At 42.2% G+C, this 21922-nt stretch overlaps 1 protein-coding gene across 1 annotated transcript in view; it reads left to right on the forward strand.

The window, feature by feature from the left end:
* TMC2 (transmembrane channel like 2) overlaps window positions 1-21922 on the forward strand; it is an 81588-nt gene that overhangs the window by 27003 nt on the left and 32663 nt on the right. The window contains 5 exon segments of the mRNA XM_029221383.1: window positions 6718-6808; window positions 11730-11811; window positions 12212-12318; window positions 17023-17121; window positions 20312-20454. Coding sequence (XP_029077216.1) covers window positions 6718-6808; window positions 11730-11811; window positions 12212-12318; window positions 17023-17121; window positions 20312-20454 — 522 coding nt within the window.

Genomic DNA, 21922 nt, shown 5'->3' on the forward strand with positions numbered 1-21922 from the left:
CAAACACTGACAGTCACACACAAAACACCTCAAGAAAAGTCTGCTGTCTCCAGCCAAAGGACCAGAAAAGGGACAGCCTGGCAAGACAGAAGACTTGTAAACAATAACAACCCTACTCCAGCCAAACACCATAAACAAATGAGCAGCTGTAGCCCCAGCCCTGGCAGCAAAAGCCAAGTGGAGAAGCTTACATTTCCTCCCTTGCCAGGCTGTAACATGGTGCCCCTAACACCCCCATCAAATGTCAGAGAAGGCCAAATGAGGAGCAGGGACTCTCATCCCCACTGGGCAGTGTAATGAGCCCTCCCTCTCCCTGGGGTGTCAGTGGAGACTACATGGGGAGTCTGAAATTTCACCACCACCTGGAAGTAACAAGGTATCTCTTCAAGCCAGGAGGATATGAGTGGAAGGCTTGTGGGAGCCTGAACTCCCATCCCTGCTCAGCAGTAACAAGGAACTCCAGCCCAGCCCCAGGTATCAAAGGAGGCCAAGTGAATAATCTGGACTTCCGCCTAGAAGTAAGCAGGCAGCATCCCCCTTCACCTACTGGAGCAGTGTCAGAGGAGGCCTGCTAAAACACAAGATTTAAATAAGATCCAGAGTCTCATAACATAATATCTCAAATTCCAGGTTTCAGTTGAAAACTCAGTCATCATACCAAGAACGAGGAAGATCTCAAACTTGAATGATAAAAGGTAATCAACAGATGCTAACATCAAGAGGACATATATGTTAGAATTATCTGACAAAGATTTTAAAGAAACCATCATAAAAATGTTTCAGTGAGCAATTATAAACACATGAAACAAATGAAGAAATAGAAAGTCTCAGAAAATGAATAGAGGATATAAAGAAGAACAAGTGGAAATTTTAGAAGTAGAAAATATAGTAACTAAAGTTTTTTAAAACTCAATGAATGGGCTCAACAGCAGAATGGAGAGAACTGAGTAGAGAATCAGTGAAAGTGAAGGTAGAACAAGACAAATCAACCTGAACAATAGAGAGAAAATGGTCTGGGGAAAAAAGTGAATAGAGCCTCAGGGACATGTAGGATTATTATAAATGATCTAACATTAGTGTCTCCTCCAAATCCCTAGATGATGAAAGAAGAAAATAGAGTCTCAAAAGAAGAGAAAGAGGGTGGGACTGAAAAAGTCTTCAAAGATATAATGACTGAAAATTTCTCAAATTTGGCAAAACTTACAGATTCAAGAAGCTAAACAAAACCCCAACAAGATAAATCCAGAGTAATCCATGCCAATACACATCATGGTCAAACTTCTGAATACTTATAAGAGTCAGAGAGAAACAATGCATTACTATAAAGGACAAACAATTAGAATGACAGCAAATTTCTCATCAGAAACTATGGAGGACAGAGGAGGTGACATAAAGATTCTTCAAGTGCTAAATGAGAAGAATTGGCGGGGCTTCCCTGGTGGCGCAGTGGTTGAGAGTCCGCCTGCCGATGCAGGGGACACGGGTTCATGCCCCGGTCCGGGAAGATCCCACATGCCACGGAGCGGCTGGGCCCGTGAGCCATGGCCGCTGAGCCTGCGTGTCCGGAGCCTGTGCTCCGCAACAGGAGAGGCCACAACAGTGAGAGGCCCGCGTACTGCAAAAAAAAAAAAAAAATTAAAACACCACCTAATGTGGTTCTCAATAATGCAGATGAAATAATTAAGACAATTATAAAGGGGAGGATAAAGGGACATAAAGAGAAATAAGATTCTATACTTCATTCTAAATAGTAAAATGCACCAGTGGATTTTGATAATACGTAGAGATAGCTAGCTAGCTACCTAGGTAGATAGATAGATAGATAACAGATAGACGGATTGCAGATAGAGATAGACATATAGTAATACCTAGAGCAACTATTGAAAAGGCTATACAAATCGATATACTCAAAAACACTGTAGGTAAAACAAAATGGAATCCTAAAAAATATTCAGGAAGACAGGGAAAAAGGAAATCAGAAATGAAAAACAATAAACAGAAAACAAGAAATAAAACGATGTATTTAAACTGTAATATATAAATAATTACATTACAGGTTAGTGGTCTAAATACATCAGTTAAAAGACAGAGATTGGCAGACTGGATTTAAAAGATGACCCAGGGCTTCCCTGGTGGCGCAGTGTTAAGAATCCTCCTGCCAATGCAGGGTACACGGGTTCGAGCCCTGGTCTGGGAAGATCCCACATGCTGTGGAGCAACTAAGCCCATGTGCCACAACTACTGAGCCTGCGCTCTAGAGCCTGTGAGCCATAACTACTGAGCCCACATGCCACAACTACCGAAGCCCGCATACCTAGAGCCCGTGCTCTGCAACAAGAGAAGCTGCTGCAATGAGAAGCCCACGCACTGCAACAAAGAGTAGCTCCCACTCGCCACAACTAGAGAAAGCCCACGCACAGCAACGAAGACCCAACACAGCCAAAAATAAAAATAAAATAGATAAATTTATTTAAATAAGTTAATTAATTTTAAAAAATAAAAGATGACCCAACTACATGCAGTCTTTAAGGAACTCAGTTTAAATATATCATATGTTGAGAGTAAAGTGTGGAAGAAAATATACCATGCAAACGTTAATCAAAAGATAGCAGGAGAAACTATGTAAATACCAGACAAAGTCAATTTCAGAATAAAGAAAATTACCAAGGACACAGAGGAACACTACATAATGATAAAAGGGTCAATCCACCAGCAAACAGGACAATCCTAAATGTATATGCACCAAAGAGATCAGTGGTTTGGATTCTACAGAGTATTAATTTTCCAGTGCTATGTAATAAATTACCCCAAAACTTAGTAGTTTAAAACAATAATAAACATTTATTATCTCCTGTCGGTCAGAAATTCAGGAGCAGCTTAGCTGGTCAGTTATGACTTGGAGTCTCTCATAAGGTTGAGTCAAGGTGTTGGTCAGGGCTTCAGGCTTCAGATGACTGGGGCTGGTGAATCCACTTCCAAGGTTGCTCACACAAATGGATGACAAGTTGGTTCTGTTTGTTAGTAAGGGCCTCAGTTTCTCTCCATACAGGCCTCTCCACAGGCTGCTTCACTGTCCTCATATCATGGCAGCTGGCTTCCCACAGAAGAGGGGGATTTCAAGGGGGAAGTCACAATACCTTTTATGTCCTAGTCTCAGAAGTCATAAGCTGTCACTTCTACCACTTTCTATTCATTGGAAGCACATCGCTAAGTCTGCCCTGCATTCAAGTGGAGGAGAATTCAATTCCTTTTTTTTTTTTGGCTGCACCACTTGGCTTGTGGGATCTTAGTTCCCCCACCAGGTATTGAACCCAGGCCCTCAGCAGTGAACACGCAGAGTCCTAACCACTGAACAGCCAGGGAACTCCCCAGTTCTACATTTTAAAGGGAGGAATGTCAAATAATTTGCTGACATAGTTTAAAACCACCACATATGGGAAGCCAGGCATGCTTGGTTAAACTCAAGTGCCCTTAAATTGATTCAGTGACACCTCTAGAACAGATGCCGTCACCTGACTCACCTGAATTTCCACTTAAAGTGAGCTCAGCCTCTGTTTGATCTTTGTCTCCATAACTGAAAAATAAAAACTGCTTAGGGACAAAGGGAGACACCAAACCAACATAGCCCAGATCACCTTCAACCTCTTGACCACCTCCAACCTCTAGCCACCTCCCTTTGGCCACCTGTATTCCCTACCTTTGTCTGGTTGTCTTCTGGATTTCAGGCTGGCTGATACATTCTCCCAACGTTCTGCACGGGATGGCAAAGCTCTGTAAGGATGCCATCAAATGCAGGCTGCCCTGCGTCTATTTATACCTCTGCATCTCAAAATTAAGTGTGATTTTGAATCTGAACTCCTTCACCAGGGGGTAGTTTTTGGAAATATGTAGTCTCTGAGAGATGCTTTGGATCAACTTCAGAGTATTCTCATTGTGGAAGGCGGCATTGCTGTGCCCCTTGTCCAGACCCCTGGGGAACAGAAGTCTCCTCACAGCAGCCCCCTGGGCTAGGAAAGAATCCTATCAGCTGCCCACTCCAGGAGCTGCTGTTTCCCCAGAAGGAGAAGGGTGACTGCCTGATAAATGAAATTGCTGTGCTTACATGGCATGCATCCACACGTTTAAGTCTCATAACATTGTCCCCATTTCTAGATGAGAACTGCCACCCTGAGAGGCACAGAATCCTGCCTGGCTCTCTCTGGCACTAAAGCCACACAATACCCCCCTTCTCTCCCGGCAGTAATTGCTGGCCACCCTGACTGTGTCTTCCAAACTGTTATTTGGGCCCCTTTATCGACAAGGAGGGTCTTTCTAGGGCAATGTGAGGGGCTGCCGAAGTGCTGTCTTCTGCTGTGGATGGCTGCCCAGGAGAGCCTTGCCTCAATGGCTTCCTCCTCTCCTGAGTGTTGGAGGGACCTGAGGGGTTGCTAATCACCTGCCAAAAGTGACCTTGAGATCCAGGCCCCTAGAAGTTTCCACAAAGCAAAGGATCTCTCTTCTTTTGCCTTTTTACTTCATTTACCACACACCATCTGGTTTGAGGAAGAGGAGAGATGAGCTTGCAGAAAGTTCCCCATTTGAAAGGAGGGGACAAGCAGGGGACAGAAGCACCCTACAGAAGTAAGATTTTCAGAGAATTAATTCCCTGGCGGTCCAGTGGTTAGGCCTCCACCCTTTCACTGCCGAGGGTGCGGGTTCAATCCCTGGTTGCGGAACTAAGATCCTGCAAGCCATGTGGCACAGCCAAAACAAAAAAAAAAGTAAGATGTGCAAAACCGTTGGAGGGGAGGGGAAGAAGTAAGATTTGCAACAGTTGGGAAGTGCAGTGCAAGAGCCAGTATTTCCATAAACCAACTACTATCTCTAGTAAGAAGAACACTGATCACGTATGACATGTTTAAAGGGGTTTGCTGTAAAAATGTTAGTTGTGATTATTTATATACTTTCAGTGGATCCAAAAAAGCTTGCTGTGTCCATCAAAACTGTTAGACCAGTTGTTCTCTTTGCAGTGAATGGTCCTCAGAATTTGCACCCAGCGCTGGGCAGGGCCCTCTGTTCTCCTGAGGGCTCTCTGGGCATCTGGACACAGTCTGGACATTGAGAAAAGAAGCATTTGTTGCCAGGCTCAATGGCTCAGGCATGAGCTGGCCTTTACTTTTGAGAACTTTTATCAGAAGTCTTCAAATCTTACTAGTTATCACATTTAAATTCACAAACCTCAAATGCTTAGGAGTCTCTACCCACTCATAAGATATAGGAAGAGGACAAAAATATGAATTTCATGAAAACATTCTTTGGTGTCTTGGAGTCGTTGGTAGTCACAGATAGCTCACTGCCAGAATGAGTGCTGCCTAGGGAGAAAACAGGGGCTGACCCCATAAAGGAGTCTTAATCCCATACAATCCAGCTTTTGACCCTGGACTCAGAAGCTAGACAGTTGGCCTCATTAACATTAGGACATCATTGAGACATCCTAATAAAACCAACCTTGGAGTTAACCCCAGGTTAGAATGTAACTTTAACAGGTGTCAACTACCTGCGTTTGCACTTTGGAGGTGGTGTAGGCTGTGTTGCCAGCAGGGGGTGCTGTAACAACAGCAGCCAGACACACAGGACCCAATGTCTTCTTCCACCCACCCTGAGATGGATTTCATTCTTCATCTACTTGTGTGGGTTTATCCAGTGGTTCCTGATAAACTGTTTCTGTGGGGGGATGGATGGGGGAACCCTGATTTGGAGCACTTGCTGAATCCCATAGTCTAAATACTCCCACCATGGCCGATTTCAAGCTACCAACAGTTTAATAATTTGTTGGCCAAGTTCCAGAATATTTAACAATTGGTTCTCAGAAGCCAGCCCTCACCAGCTCCAGCACACCACCCAGAATATTTAACAGACAAACCCATCCCTGTGTTTCCCGTGCTGTCTTCCTTGGATGTTCACTCACTCATCCAGCGTTCATTCACTCCACAAATACATACTGAATGCTGTACTGGTTTTTTTTATTGCTGCTCTAACAAATTACTACAAGCTTAATAGTTTAAGACAATACTCATTTATTAGCTCACAATTCTGTTGGTCAGAAGTCCAACATGGTGTGGCTGGATTCTCTGCTCAGGGTTTCACCAGGTTAAAATCAAGGTATCAGCGGGGCTGTGGTTCCCTCCCACCTGGGACTTGAGGTCCTCTTCCAGGTTCCCTGACTTTTGATAGAAATTCATTTTCTTCTCTTGCTTTCCAGTGTGGCATCCTCCAGAGGGGCCCCAGCAACAAAGGGTGGAGAATTCTCTTGCTTCTAATTTCTCTGATTTCCCCTTTTGCTGCATCTCTCTCTGACTCTTCTGCGCCTTCCTCTTCTTTTTCTAAGGGCTCACATGATTACATTGGGCCCTTCCAGACATCCAAGGTAATCTCCCTGGTTTCAAGTCAGTAATCTTAATTACATCTGCAGAATCCTTTGTGCCATTCACCAAGGGGCAAAGGTCATGAGAGCCAAAATTCTGCCTACTGGTACCTACCATGTTCCAGTCACTATTCTTGGCGTTTGGGAAACTTCAGTGGGCAAAACAGACAAAATGCCCTGCCTTCGTGGAACTTGCATTCTAACTAGGGTTATAAAACACTTAAGGCTTTCAGCCACATATACACCCTCATAGTTCAGATTTCTTTTGCTTGGGCATTAATTGAATTTCTGCCTTTTTCCCCCCCGCTAACCAGGGAGGCCCAAGAATTTGTGGAGAAGTATGAAGGAGCCTTGGGAAAGGGGAAAGGCAAGAGACTCTACGCCTATAGGATGCTGATGGCTAAGGTGTGTGGTGCAGAGGCGCAAACCTGTGGGGGGACTTGCTCAACTCCTGAATCTGGGTGACCATCACAGTGCCTGCCCAGCCTCACCATTTGTGTCCACCTCCCCCAGAATCCTGAGCGTGAGGTCCAGTCAACCATTCCAATTTATCCAGGAATGGAAACCAACCGTATCCTGTCCATTTCTCTCTACTTATCTGTGAGGTCTTCAGTATACTTGAGACTTGTTTTCTCTCCAGTGAAGAACTAAACTCACAGAATTAATGATGTTGAATCCACTGGGATCTTATTTTCCAAACCCCAAAATCAAGACTTTGATTTGGTGGAGACCCAGAGGGCCATGGTGTAATCAGGGTCATACAGAAGGACAACAGTAGTGCCGACGGGGCATTGGGGGCCGCTCTGGTTTATTGAGTTATGCCATAACCTGAGCTTCTGATTCAGGCTAGGGTAATGATCTCTAATTGGATATTTAATGTGGAACTTATGGAAGTATTCTTCCTTTACCTACTGATCTAAAAAACTATCATTTTCATCCACTTATTTCTTGTATAGGGCCTTTTTTGGAGCTTTTATTTGAATTCATCATTTCAGCTATTGATTAATTCTAATGGCTCATAAGGCTTCCTCCTTTTACCTTTCTTTCTCAGAAATGTTTTGGCCAGTCTTGCCTATGTTTCCATATGCATTTTGTTTTGTTTTGTTTGCATTCTTTTTTTCCACATGCATTTTTAAAATCACTTTGCCAAGTTCCAGTATAACCCATTGAGATTTTGATTGGAAATTTTTTAAAATCCTTGATTTAATTTGGGAAGATTTATCTGTAATTTCTCGAGCCTTAGTTTTACAACCTTCAGCAAAGTTTGTCATTTTCTTCATATAGATCTTTTCCATGTCATATGTTATTTCTACAAAATTTATGTTTTGGTTGCTTTTGTGAATGGAATCATTTTTCCATTTATTTAATAACTAGAGATTCCTGGTATGTAGGAAAGCTACGTATTTGAATATTAATTTTTTTTTTTTTTTTTTGCGGTACATGGGCCTCTCACTGCTGTGGCCTCTCCCGTTGCGGAGCACAGGCTCCGGACGCGCAGGCCCAGCGGCCATGGCTCACGGGCCCAGCCGCTCCGCGGCATGTGGGATCTCCCCGGACCAGGGCACGAACCCGCGTCCCCTGCATCGGCAGGCGGACCCTCAACCACTGCGCCACCAGGGAAGCCCTTGAATATTAATTTTTTAGTCTGTTTCCCCTGTTGTGCTCCCTTATTAGTTCTAATCATTTTCATCTGATTGTGTATGTAAAGGTGTTTTTCTTGTGATTTTCTTCTAAATCATTCCTGTCCTAAAGTGCGGGTTAGCAATCCTAGAATAGTTTCAGTTGATGATGGTGATAATAGATCTCTTTGCTTTTCCATTACTTTAATGAAAATGGCTCTACTGTTTCACACTAAGTTGATGGGAGTTGTTGCCTTGAAATAGATTTTCTTTCTCCCAATAAGAAATTATCCTTTTATTTCTAGTTTAATGACTTCCATTTTATTGGAAATAGATGTTAGATTTTATTAAATACCTTTCCCTTCTGTTCATAAACTTACTTTTATCAGGCACATCTGATTTTTCAAGCATTTTATTTATAATTTTTACATAAATTTTCATAAGATTGATTTGAATTTATGTGTGTACATACGTGCACGTACACTATCTTGGCATATTTTAATATTAGCGCTGCACTTGCTTTATAATATTAAACGAATAGCATCACCCCCTTTTTATGCTGTAAATCAGTTTGTACAGCTCATTCATTTTTTTGGAAATTTGAAAGATGACACCCTTAAAACTGTACAGATCAGGAAGCATTTTATAAAATATCTTGATAATTTTTTAATGTTTTTCCAATTGGTGTAGTCAAGTTTTAACTTTTTCTTGGGGCAATTTTGATATTTTATATTCTTCCCCAAATTTGATCATTTCATTAAGATTTTCATATGTATTAACAGAAAGTTGCATATAGGTAGTCCCATAATTTTTGTCATTACATTTTACATATGTTGAGTTTTAATCTCTTTTATTCCTAATTTTGTTTTTTTCTTCCTTTTCAGTTATAGTTGCCTGACAACTATCTATGGGTCGTTTATTAATTTTATCTAAAAACCATTTACCACTTAACAACTGCACACTCAGAACTTTTTTCCCAATTAAGGAATGTGTTCTTCACATATACCTGGTAAATGGTCTATTCAAGCGTGTTTCTATTCAAACAGTTCTAGCTTCTTTGTTAGCAGAAGGATGGCTGCCAACTCTCCATTCTTTGTATTTACTTTCCTTCATGGTTTTTAATTCTTTGCTTTCTCTCTCTTTGCATTCTCAAAAATTTCTCAGGTTTATTCTCAATATCATTGGATCAATTTTCTTCTGTCTCAAAGTGTAATGTTTCTTTTCATTCTATTACTGAACTTTTAGCAACCTTGTAATCAATCCTTCCATACTTCACCTGTAACCTTTTTTTTTTTTCTCCCCCGGCCATGCCATGCAGCTTGCAGGATCTTAGTTCCCCGACCAAATGCAGAGTCCTAACCACTGCACCGCCAGGGATTTCCCCACCTGTATTATTTTTTAACTCTCTAAGTGCTAACCTGTACTCTAGAAGCCATATTTTTTGTATCCTACTAAGAATATTGAGCCATCTCTCAAAATTTAATTATGTATCCTGGAGGAAATGCTTTCCAAAAATTTCAAAGAATGGCATCACTTTTTCCTTGTTTTGACGTACTACTTCTCAGGCTTCACTGGTTGTCTTTAGTTATTCAGATCCAGATTTCATCCATGGACAGGATGTGCCTGTGTCTTGTTCGACCACTGTTTGAAATCTTTTTTCCTATATACAGCTGACTAGCAAGATGACATGCACAGCTAGTAACCCAGTCTGAGGACGGCAGCTACCATCTCACACAGCTCTGAGGAAGGGAGTTGGGGTCTTCTCCCACCCACGCCCACGCTCAGTTTTCTGATTCTCTAAACCAATGAAGGAAAGAGCTTCAATGCAGAGCTTCTCCCAGGCCTCTCTCTGCCTCTGCCCCCCACCCCCAGGCATCACCTTTTCAGGCCAAGATGCCCACAGCCTTGAGGGGCTGTCAGGTGGTTGCCAAGTGACCAACTGGCAGGCTATGTCTCCAGGGGCCTCACTTGACAACATTCATTACTCCATTGGTCCTCTGCCTTGCAAGGCTATATTTTATACTGATTTTATCAGCACCCTGACAGGAGATCTGTCTCTCGGGGGAGGACTCACATTAATAAAGCTTATGAGACTGATATATAAAACCAGATACCAGATTACTAATCTACAAGGAGGAATAACTGGTGCAAGAACTGAAAAAAAATTTTTTTTTTTTTGCGTTACGCAGGCCTCTCACTGTTGTGGCCTCTCCCGTTGCGGAGCACAGGCTCTGGACGCGCAGGCTCAGTGGCCATGGCTCACAAGCCTAGCCGCTCTGCGGCATGTGGAATCTTCCCGGACCAGGGCACGAACCCATGTCCCCTGCATCGGCAGGCGGACTCTCAACCACTGTGCCACCAGGGAAGCCCAGTGCCTTTTATTTTTGATAGTACAGTTAGTTATATGGGAAACTAAACCATAATCCCAATTCCAATCTATTAATTTGCAATGAAAAAAATTACTGCCATAGAAATCAAAATATTCACAGCCCAGGTGATGCGCAAATGCTTTCCTTAGAGACAGACCTAGATAAGAAGCCAAATAAGCCAAAGATGGTTTTTGAGCACAGAATCAGAACTAGGGAAGGGATAGGAAGCAATGGGGTTGGGATGTCCATGTCCACCATCTGCCATTCCCCACATCCCTTCCTGTCTTAGGGAGATCTTTGCCGTTATTATCAACCTGTCTTTTGCTTATGAACCCCTTTTCTCCTTGGCATCTGTGAACATTTCCCTCTTCTGACAGGTGGTTTCCTTCCTTATACAGTAATTATCCAATCATGATATAGTCAAAGCCTTCAGGTTTGGAAGCTCGTCTGATTCCTTCAGGTAAAATTTCCCTTTTATCCTTTAGCGAATTTACAAAGGAAAATCTCATTTCCTTCATGAATAAGTTCTTTTGAGACCTTTGTAATAATAGAAACTGATCTGAGGATTTTCTCCCTACTTCCTCTTTGACTGCTGTTTTCTATGAGGTGTTTTTGGTTTTCTTTCATTCCAAATGGATTTATTTCCAGGGGGTGGGGATGTTGGAGAGAAGCCCCTTGAAGAGTTGACAAACTTTCATGCAACCAGCAGACAGACAGCTATTCAAGTTTCTGATTGGTACAAAGTGTCGGAGCTGGAATAGACCGTGCAAAGGGGCATAATGCCTTCCCAACTACTTTTAGAAAGAAAAAAAAAAAAAACAGGCTGATGTTTCACTAGGAGAGGAATGGGAAGCCACAGGCTGAGATCTCCTTACCACTTCCACCAGCCTTGTAGTTTAGCAACAGTTCCTATCAGATTAAGGCACTTGGCTGTCTGCCAAACGTAGGTATGAGAGTTATAAAATTTCTTTTTTCTCTTGAATTTTTGGTTTAAGATGAAGGAAGTTGTATCAGAGTTTGCTAAGCCAATTTGATTCCCCAAATCAGAAATTATACACAGACTTTCTAAGTTCATATGTAAAGTGTCCAAACCTGAAATTTTATCAGCACTATAGACAAATGCAAAGTATTGTGTTGCCCTTGCTTCTCTCTGACTCACACCTGACTTTGGAAAGTGAAGATGTGCGCATCCACCTCTGACAGCCTAGGCTCAACAGCTCCAACATGGCAGCCTCACCCACATGTCAACATGTCAACATCCACATGCACCTCCATCTTCCCCTCCAGGCCCCAAGGCAGCTTGTTAATGAACTGAGGGTGTTGCCTGTTTAATTTCAGAAATGGGTCAAGTTTAAAAGAGACTTTGATAATTTCAAGACTCAATGTATTCCCTGGGAAATGAAGATCAAGGACATTGAAAGTGAGTATTTTGGTGTCACTGTTTTTAGTTCGTTTGCTGAAGGGTTTCCAAGGGTTTGGACTGTGTTCTTGACTAACTGATTAGGTTATGTTATAGGTTCTGTTGTACTAGGAAAAAGATGAAAGCAGAAACTAACACACCATTGTAAAGCAATTATACTCCAATAAAGATGTTTAAAAAAAAAAGAAAAGAAAAGAAAAAAGATGAACTTTGGACTAGTCAGACCAAAATTTAAGATGTGCTTCTTCACATCGGTTAAGCCCTCTTTTTCATCTAGAAAAAGAAAAGAGATGTATATTCCACAGACTGACATGAAAATTGAATCCATCACACACATAAAGTCCTCCTTTATGTTAATGTCCTTCTGCAACACTTACATCCACCATCTTTCTCTCTTCAGGTCACTTTGGTTCTTCAGTGGCATCATATTTCATCTTTCTCCGATGGATGTATGGAGTTAACCTCGTCCTTTTTGGCTTAATATTTGGTCTAGTCATAATCCCAGAGGTAAGAAAAGAACTGCTTACAACTTCAGATAGTGTTGAGGCTTATCATGACAGCCATCTTCATTTATATAAATCAAATACTCTGTTTTACAAAGAATCCGTCATTCATTTTAAATTCTGTGCTCACATCATTTGCCCAGATAGCTGAGTACAAAGAATGGAACCAAATATTTCCATTTCTGAATTAACAGGTGGACCCTACATTTTTCTGCCTTTCATTTTACTTTAAAATTAGTGGAGAATTAATATCTCAGTGAGGTTTTTTTCTCTTTCACCTTGAAAAAAAAAGAGATAGAATGCATTATATCATAATTTATCACCCCAAAGAAACCCTGCATTTGAATAGCACTCCTCACTGTTCTCCCAGATACAATCTTATTATGGGTGTAGGTAGATCCTTACCTATAGCTTAGTAATTGAGAGACAAGAAAGGAACAAGTGACCTGTACAAATTTACACAGTAAATTTGCGGTGAATGAGATTCCAGGTTTCCAGAGTGTTGGCCTGGGGCCTTCTCCAGGGGTACCTGTGGTCCATTAGCGCTTAGCACAGTAATTGCTACAGTCCTGCCTGAACCGTTTGGTGCTTGTGCTGGGTACACAAGTGGACTTACCTTTACAGCTTACAGGGTAATGATATTTATGCATTTAGTATTTTTTCCTTTCAGGTTTATTAATTGGCTCTATGATAGGTTACTGATTCCTACTTTATTACAAATGATTCCATGAGAATATTAGAGTCAACTCTATCTGTAGTCACATCTTTGGGAAACTTTCCTGAACATCTATTTTTCACAAAATTAAAAGACTTCCATGGAATGTGAATTAAATCAGATTAGTTAGAAGAAGTTGAGGGCTTATTATAATAATACTTGGTAGCAAAGGAGTGTTATATTATTGATAAAACCATTGAATTCTTTTCTACATTACCCAAAGAGTGTACTTACAATTATGTCATTAACTAACCTTTATACTCCTTTATGTGCACACCTGGAAATCAAGGATTATGAGTCAGTCCACTTTGTCCTATATATATATACTTAAGCCATTGTCACTCTCCAATACAGAGATAAAGATTTTATTTTATTTTATAAAATGATTCCATATGAACATTTTTTTTTATTTTATTTATTTTTGGCTGTGTTGGGTCTTTGTTGCTGGGCGCAGGCTTTCTCTAGTTGCAGCGAGCAGGGGTACTCTTCGTTGCGATGTGCGGGCTTCTCATTGCGGTGGCTTCTCTTGTTGTGGAGCACAGGCTCTAGGCATGCAGGCTTCAGTAGTTGCAGCACGCAGGCCCTAGAGTGCGCGGGCTCAGTAGTTGTGGTGCACGGGGTCTAAGGTGTGCGAGCTTCAGTAGTTGTGGCTTGCGGGCTGTAGAGCGCAGGCAGTAGTTGTGGCGCGTGGGCTTAGTTGCTCCACGGCATGTAGGATCTTCCCGGATCAGGGATTGAACCTGTGTCCCCTGCACCGGCAGGCGGATTCTTAACCACTGCACCACCAGGGAAGTCCCCAGAGATAAGGATTTTAAACCTTCTGGCAAATGTGTACAAATGCTCTTGAAAACAATTCTGGTTCTCCCCAGTATTGTCAGCCCAGTAGTCACTGGGGAAATTTACTCTCACAGACTCTTTGCTTTCTTCCTGGGAGTTTTTGATTCCAAATGGATTTATTTCCATGAGAAGAGATTACATTTAAATGCTGTAGGCCTATGAGACATCACTAGAACTTTGCTATACTGTGGTCCAGAAAGGCAGTGTTTTGGGGAAGGTGAATAATTTTAAAAACACTGAGGTTTTTTTTTTCCTCAAAGAAAACATTACATTTTATATAATTTATATAAATTGATATAATTTACAAATATTTCCTATCAAGGGGACATTTGTTTGAAACAATGAAAATTTAGTGATCGTTGCATTCCAATGAAGCAGCCAAGACCTGAACTGTCCAGGAAAGAACACCTTGATTTGATTGGCAGGTGTTTGGGAAGCCGTCTTGGAGTAAGATGGGAGAAAGAAGAGAAAGAGAGAGACAGGGAAAGAGTAGAACAGACAAGACTTGATGATAGGTTGGATAACAGCAGTTGAGAATGTGGGGTATCCTAAGATGCCCTCTTAATTAGGATAGTGGGAGATTGGCTTCATGGGAATCTGACACATCCAAATTCACTGCAGGTAGAGTAGAGGAGATGACCTGTTGTTCAAGGACACGGCTAACTTCAGGGCCCAAAGGTTTCAAGCCTAAACCTAATGATCAGATATTCCTATGGCTCATGGCTGTTTTAAGGCTAACCACAGTGACTCAGAGGGTCTAGGAATAAGAATATTAGAAGTGCTCAAATGTTAGACAACTTTAACAGAATTTTTCCTCATACTCGTCTTCTTTTGCCACAAATCCTTGATACATTTTAATGGAATCAAACTTCTCTGAATGCTTGAGTGAATCTTGTTCAGCTTTAGTGACAACTGCCTGCAGATCCAAGAATGCCTTCATGGTCCCAGGAGAGCCCTCAGTTATGCTACAGGAGCTCGCTATCAAGGCCTTGCTACATGATGAGCTCATGTATTTGTTGTCTTAACACGGGATGCATATGAAAATCACTTGGGGAATTTTTTTTTAAATATGAAGTCCAATCAATTGAATCTGAATCTCTGAGAATGTGGCTCTGGCATCCCTATTTTAAAAGCTCTTATGGTAGGCAGGCATCTGAGATTGTCCCCAGTGATCCTCTTCTCCTGGTAGCATGCCCTTGTATAATCAATCCCCTCCACCTGAGTAAAGCCTAGACCTTGTGGCATGCTTTTAACAAATAGAATATAACCAAAGTGACAGGCTGTCACTTACATGATCAGGTTATAAATGACTGTGACTTCCATGTGGCATTTTCTCTTGGTTCCCTTCTTGGCTCGCATGCTTTGATGAAGCAACCTGCCAGACTGGAGAGGCCCACTGGAACAGAACTGAGTGTGGCCTTTGGACAAGAGCCAGCAAGGAACGGAGGCCCTCAGTCCAACAGCCCATGAGGAACTAAATCTTGCCAACAATTATGGGAGTGCATCTGGAATCAGATCCTCCCCCACCAGGTCTTCAGATGAGACCAAAGCCCTGGCAGACACCTTGACTGAAGCCTGTGAAAGACCCTGAAGCAAAGGACCCAGCTAAGCCCAACCCAGGTTCCCGACCTGCAGAAACGAGGAGATAGTTTTATGGTAATTTGATATACAAAAATAGATGACAAATACAGCTCCCCAAGTGACCCTAATATGCAGCCAGGGTGTACATTGCTGGTGTACATTTATTAATTTAATTAAATAATTCTTTAAAATATCTTGTAAGTTCTGCTCTAGGGTTCACATAGGCAGCACTCAGTCAGTAAGCCTCATATTGGTACTTCCTCTAAAAATAACTATTTAAACTTTCAGATATATGGAAAGGTAAAAAGAATGAGCCCATTTGCCTGCCACTAAGTTTAAAAATAAAAAATTACACACACACTAGAGTCCTCCTTCTACTTCTCCCCAATTATGTTACCCACATAACTCTCACAAGTAATCACTCTCCTGAACTTTCCATTTCAACTTACATTTTAAAATGTATTGGCTTAAAGTTAAATAACATAGTTTCTTGTTTTTTAAAATCACTCATGTATCTGAAGTTATATTCCCTTTTGCATGATAGTGTAATTTTTTCCTCTCTCATTTACATTTGTTGATTCTCTGACATGTTGCATGCCGCAGCTAGGGATCCCGCGTGCTGCAGCTAAAGATCCCACATGTGGTAACGAAGATCCTGCATGCCACAGCTAACACCCAGAGCAGCCAAATAAATAAATATTTTAAAATATATATATATGACTGAATAAACAGGAGGGCACATTCGTGGAAGGGAAAACTTAATATCATAAAAAAGATCAATCCTTCCTAAATCAATATGTAAATTTAATACAATCCTTATTTTTTAAATAATTAAGGCTGTGAATCAAGTCATATATATAAAGGGGTATTAATAACAGAATTATGTACACATGAAGAACTAGAAATACTCTAATTAGTCCAACAGTAGGGGATTTGTAAGTAAGGTTATGGTACATACATGCGATTAGATATTTTAAAGTCATTTTATTTTGAAAAATACCATATGCCATAGGGAATTGGTCATAAAATAATATTAAGCTAGATAATCAAGCTAAAACATATATAAAACTCAGAAACTCTGAAAGGAAATACATGAATATTTAACAGTCATTATCTTTAGGATGTGAAGGTGACAGGTAATTTTTTAAACACTCTTCTATACTTTTTCACATTTTCTACAATGAGTATGTAATACTTTTAATTACTTTTTTTTTTTTTTTTTTGCGGTACGCGGGCCTCTCACGGTTGTGGCCTCTCCCGTTGCGGAGCACAGGCTCCGGACACGCAGGCTCAGCGGCCATGGCTCACGGGCCCAGCCGCTCCGCGGCACGTGGGATCTTCCCGGACCGGGGCACGAACCCGTGTCCCCTGCATCGGCAGGTGGACTCTCAGCCACTGCACCACCAGGGAAGCCCGAGTATGTAATACTTTTAAAATCAGGAAAGTGATTAATGTTATTTAAAGGAAAAAGAATGGATATTCCTGCTCTGAGAAGAGATTTAACCCACTATGTGCACATCTCTGTGTGTTTGTATCTTCTCCACGTGTAATTGTGTCGTTCTGTCCCAACACAAGGTGCTGATGGGCATGCCCTATGGAAGTATACCCAGAAAGACGGTGCCTCGGGCTGAGGAAGAAAAAGCCATGGATTTTTCCGTCCTTTGGGATTTTGAGGTACCAACATGCCAATGCACTTCCATTTTGTGATTGTGGATAAGTGTGAAGTGTTTAATTATTGGAAAGCCAGTGCTTTAACCAAATGGGATCCTAGCACTGTGCAAAATGAGCTAGCCAACCATGTCCTCCTAGGCCCCCTTCGTGGGTCCTTTTATCACACACTCTGATAAACGTGACTTCCCCATGAGGCCACTGCTCCCCGCATTCTGCCAGATCTATGTAAGGTGATATTACACGATGGTTTTATCTCGGCATAACCACAGTAAGACCCCCAGGCTATTGCCAGTCCAGCCTTTCCCCAACCTTCACGTGACATCTTCAACTGAATACCCTACCTGCTTCTCAAGTCCAACAACTATCCAACCAAATCTACATCACTTTTTCCCATTTCCTTTATTGGAACCACTGTTCATCCAGTCATTCAAGTCTGAAACCTGAAAGTCATCCCACATTTCCTCTCCTCACCACCACCCCTCACATCAAATCAATCACTAAGTCTGAGCCTATCTACTAAACGTTTCTTAAACCAGTCTCCTTTTCTCCATCCCTCGCACCTCTCCTCAAACGTCACTGTACCAGGACCACTGTCAGAATCTGCTACCTCTCCTCCCTGCCTTGGCTTGTCTCCTTAAATCTCCATTCCCTCTGCTGCCAGGTGACCTTTCTAAAATGTAAACCTGACCCTGTCACTCCCCACCTCCGATATTCATTTATTCCCACTCCCAGATGGAATAAAGCCCAGTGTTCTGAATTGGGTTTACAAAAGAATTGTTCATGACCTGGCCACCCTCTACCTCTCCAGTCCCAGTCCCATGTCTGTCTAAGACCTCACACTTCATGCCTCAATATTATCAACTTTCGGGGAAGTCCAGTGCCTCCCTGCCTTTGCTCACAATCCTATTTTGGAATCCTCATACCCCCGTGCCTCTGGGGGCCTTGGTCTGCAGCTCCAAGGAGTTCCAGAGGCAGGAGGACTGGCTGTGGTGGTTCAAGCAACACATCTTGCTGCTGCCATCCTTCACTCTCATAGTCAGATTCAAGACCCCTCAGAAATGTGTGAAAGTGAGTTGGAGTATTTTTCTAAGTCATTTGGAACAGGGGTGTTCCAAATAACTGCTATACCACTAAGAATTACATACTACTACCACTACATGCTACTACTAAGAATTTCCTTTATTCTTTATTTCACCCAAGGGCCGCTGTTGAAATGTCCTATCCACTCAAGCCAACAATTTATTCAGCAACAATCCCATGTTGTATTTGTTGTTGTTGCCAAGGATAAATTTTTAATTTTCAAGTAAAACTTAAAATTTTGGAAAACTTGTATCCATCACCATGACAGTGGCAGTTTCTCAGTAGTTAAATACTTTTCTGATGAGATCAGTGGAGATATTAACAGTGTGATTTTTTTTATATTGTATAAGAAATGTGTCAACATTTGGCATATGTTCATAACTCAATGAACCATTACTTTCCAGATGACCAATACATGATGTTACAAAATCATGTGTGAGTAAAAGATCCCACATCTTGATAGTAAAGGATAGTAAAGGATAGATAGTAAAGTAAAGGATAGTAAAGGATAGAGATTTTTAAAAACTATATTTTGAGATAATTTTAGACTTACAGAACAGTTACATAAATAGTACAGAGAGTTCCCATATACCCTTCACCCATTCACCTTATGATAACATCTCATATATCCATAGAACAATTATCAAAACTAAGAAATTAATCTTGATACAATATTATTAACTAAAATATAGTATTATTTGTATTTCATCAGTTTTTCCACTAATGTTCTTTTTCTATCCCAGGACCCAACTCACAATCTCACATTGGTTTAATTGTCACATCTCCTTACTCTCCTCTGATCTGTGACTGTTCTTTGTCTTTCAGTGACCTTGACACTTTTGAACAGTGCTGGTCAGTTGTTTGCCCCTGAATTTGGGTCTGTCTGATGTTCTCTCATGATTGTATTAAGCTTATGCATTGTTGGGGAGGTAGCGTGCCTTTCTCAGAGTGTCAAATCACTCTGGCCACTTGGTTAAAGTGATATCTGCCAGAATTTGGGCTTCCCTGGTGGTGCAGTGGTTGAGGGTCCGCCTGCCGATGCAGGGGACATGGGTTCGTTCCCTGGTCTGGGAAGATCCCACATGCCGCGGAGCGGCTGGGCCCGTGAGCCATGGCCTCTGAGCCTGCGCGTCCGGAGCCTGTGCTCCGCAACGGGAGAGGCCACAACAGTGAGAGGCCCGCGTACCACAAAAAAAAAAAAAAAAATAGTGATATCTGCCAGAATTCTCTGCTGTAAAGTTAGTATTTTTCCCTTTTTAATTACTTAGTATTTGGGGGAGAGCAATGGATCTTAAGGTATGAAAAAGTTCATTATGTGATTCATATTCCACATTGCAACTAACCTTTAAGAAATAACTATTTAGTTATTGGGTTGAGGTATGATATCGAAGAAGAAATAGCCCCAAGTATATGAAAAAATACTATTAAAATTTGGCTCCCCTGTCCAACTACATATCTGTGTGAGGCCAGAATAATCCCGTTTTTTATTCAGCAAAGACATAAAAGAAGTGCTAAAATTATAAGTTAATTTTACACCTAAATAATGATACCTAAAAAGTGTGCTAATTACACGTAAAGCCAATTATACCAAAAACCAAAACCAAAATGAAACTTGAAGCTCAGGTTAGATTGTGAGCCTTATCACATAGTTTTCTTTAGAAGTTTTGAAATACTGAGAAAGTTCACGGACTCCCTTCTAGTTCCAGAGTGTTAAATTAAGACCCTGAGCACTGGGTGGGGGTTGGAGGGGGAATTTGGAGCCGTGTGTGCATGTGCACATAGACACACACACAGACACACACACACACACACACACACACCACTTATCCCTAATTTGTCCTGAATGTTAACAACACTCTCCTCCCTGTGCTGTGTCTCCATGCACTCTATAATGGAGAAATAGACAGGAGAAAGAAGAGGGGAGACGTGGAGACGGGCATAGACTCTGGAGCAACTGGGGGAGTGAAGGGAAGAACAGGAACATCGAGAACCCTTCCTTCCTCCCCTCCGGCTCCTGTCACACCTGAGAAAGAAACCCCAGGTCGATGGAAGCGTCCGATGACTGTCACGTTGAGCTTACAAACCAAGAGCATTTGGCTTTGCTGCCCCACAGGGCTACATCAAGTATTCCGCTCTCTTCTACGGCTACTACAACAACCAGAGGACCATCGGGTGGCTGAGGTACAGGTTACCCATGGCTTACTTCATGGTAGGGGTCAGCGTGTTCGGCTACAGCCTAATGATCGTCATTAGATCGTAAGTATGACTGTCTCATTTACAGGCTTTTAATTTTCTTCCCACAAACAGCCCACCCCTGTGGCCACACTGTGCCTACTTACCTTCTTGTTGGGGATTTAGAGAGAAAACAAGGAAACAAATAAAGCAAATGCAGATTGTCATATGGGGTATAAAAGACATAGACAGGGTAATGTGGGAAGTTCTGGGAAATGGGATAGACAAGTCCTTTAGAGGAGGCTGGGCACAGCACTTTAGACAAAGCAAGAGTATGTGCAAAGGCCCTGAGGCAGCAAATATCCTACTGAGTCCCCAAAACTGTCAAAAAAATCAGTGTGGCTTGAAAGGGAACATGGTACCCTAATTAAGGAGAGGCTGGAGAAGTTTCCAAGGCCTGTTTCTGTTTTCCCCAGAGCCCAGCATCCTCAGAAAAACCCTCTGCTTCTCTGTCTAGCTGGCATGTGAGAACTGAGCTGGTGCCTACAAAGATACAATGAGGCTAAACCAGTGTATATGGCAGTGAGTAACCTTGGTGTCCTCTCCAGCCCCAACTCTACTTGTCTCTGTGGTCAGAAATGGCTTTTTAATATGTCTGTGCCTCTTAATTCATGTTCTCTGAAGAAAAACTTTGGCCCACAAACTGCCTTCTTCTAAGTCAGAGGACCCCAGTTAGCACAGGCTGTGCAGGGTGGGGACACAGTCTGTGCACAGACCTGACCACCAGGCCCACTCACCCTTCAGCAGAGCCACAAGAGAAGAACAGGGCCACTGTGTGTGCACAGGAAACAGAGCGCCCTTGAAGCCTGGCTAGAACCCCCGGAAAGCGGAAAGCGATGTGCAGGCCCAGCTGGGTTTTCTGTCTCATCGTCTCAGGGGAAAATGCTGCTGTTTACAAGAGCCTGCCTGGCACAAGACGGTGACCACTAGGTGACATGTGGCTGCCCAGCTCTATCAAACAAAAGGAAAAAAAAAAGGAGACAGGCGAGACAGGCTTGGTTTTATTCTTAGCCTTCACATTGCTATGTTTTTCCCTGCCAAATTTAAGGATATGGAATGTTTCTCTGTTGAACCAAAAAATTAGCTAAGGCAACCAGGCCCCTGGAACTGCAAATCCCAAAAGCCTGACACATCATATAGAGTCAAAGAGGGGCAACCCCACCCCCATTGTATCTGATGGAACCCCTGCCTGGGATTCCATGGTTCCCACGGGGCTGATCTCCAGGAAGCACAAAGAGAGTGATACCAACCAGGGTTCTTGGCTTCCTTAATCAGTAGAAGTTGACTAGAGGCCAGATGAGAAATTCAGGCAAGACTTTCCTGGGGCCACTGCTGCAGCAGTAGGGGAGCAAGTACAAACAGCAGGTTCCCTTGCTTGCTCACTGAGGGGGGGAAAGCTTGTTTCTTATATGGGGTGAAGGTAGGGGCGTGTCCAGGGGTCAGGCCAGAGGTGTGGCTTAGGTGTTTTGCCCATCCCTTAGGTGGTGTGTGC

Source organism: Monodon monoceros, unplaced genomic scaffold (genome assembly GCF_005190385.1).
Source record: "Monodon monoceros isolate NGI ecotype Baffin Bay Population unplaced genomic scaffold, NGI_Narwhal_1 Super_Scaffold_13, whole genome shotgun sequence".
In the NCBI taxonomy this organism is placed as follows: Eukaryota; Metazoa; Chordata; class Mammalia; order Artiodactyla; family Monodontidae; genus Monodon; species Monodon monoceros.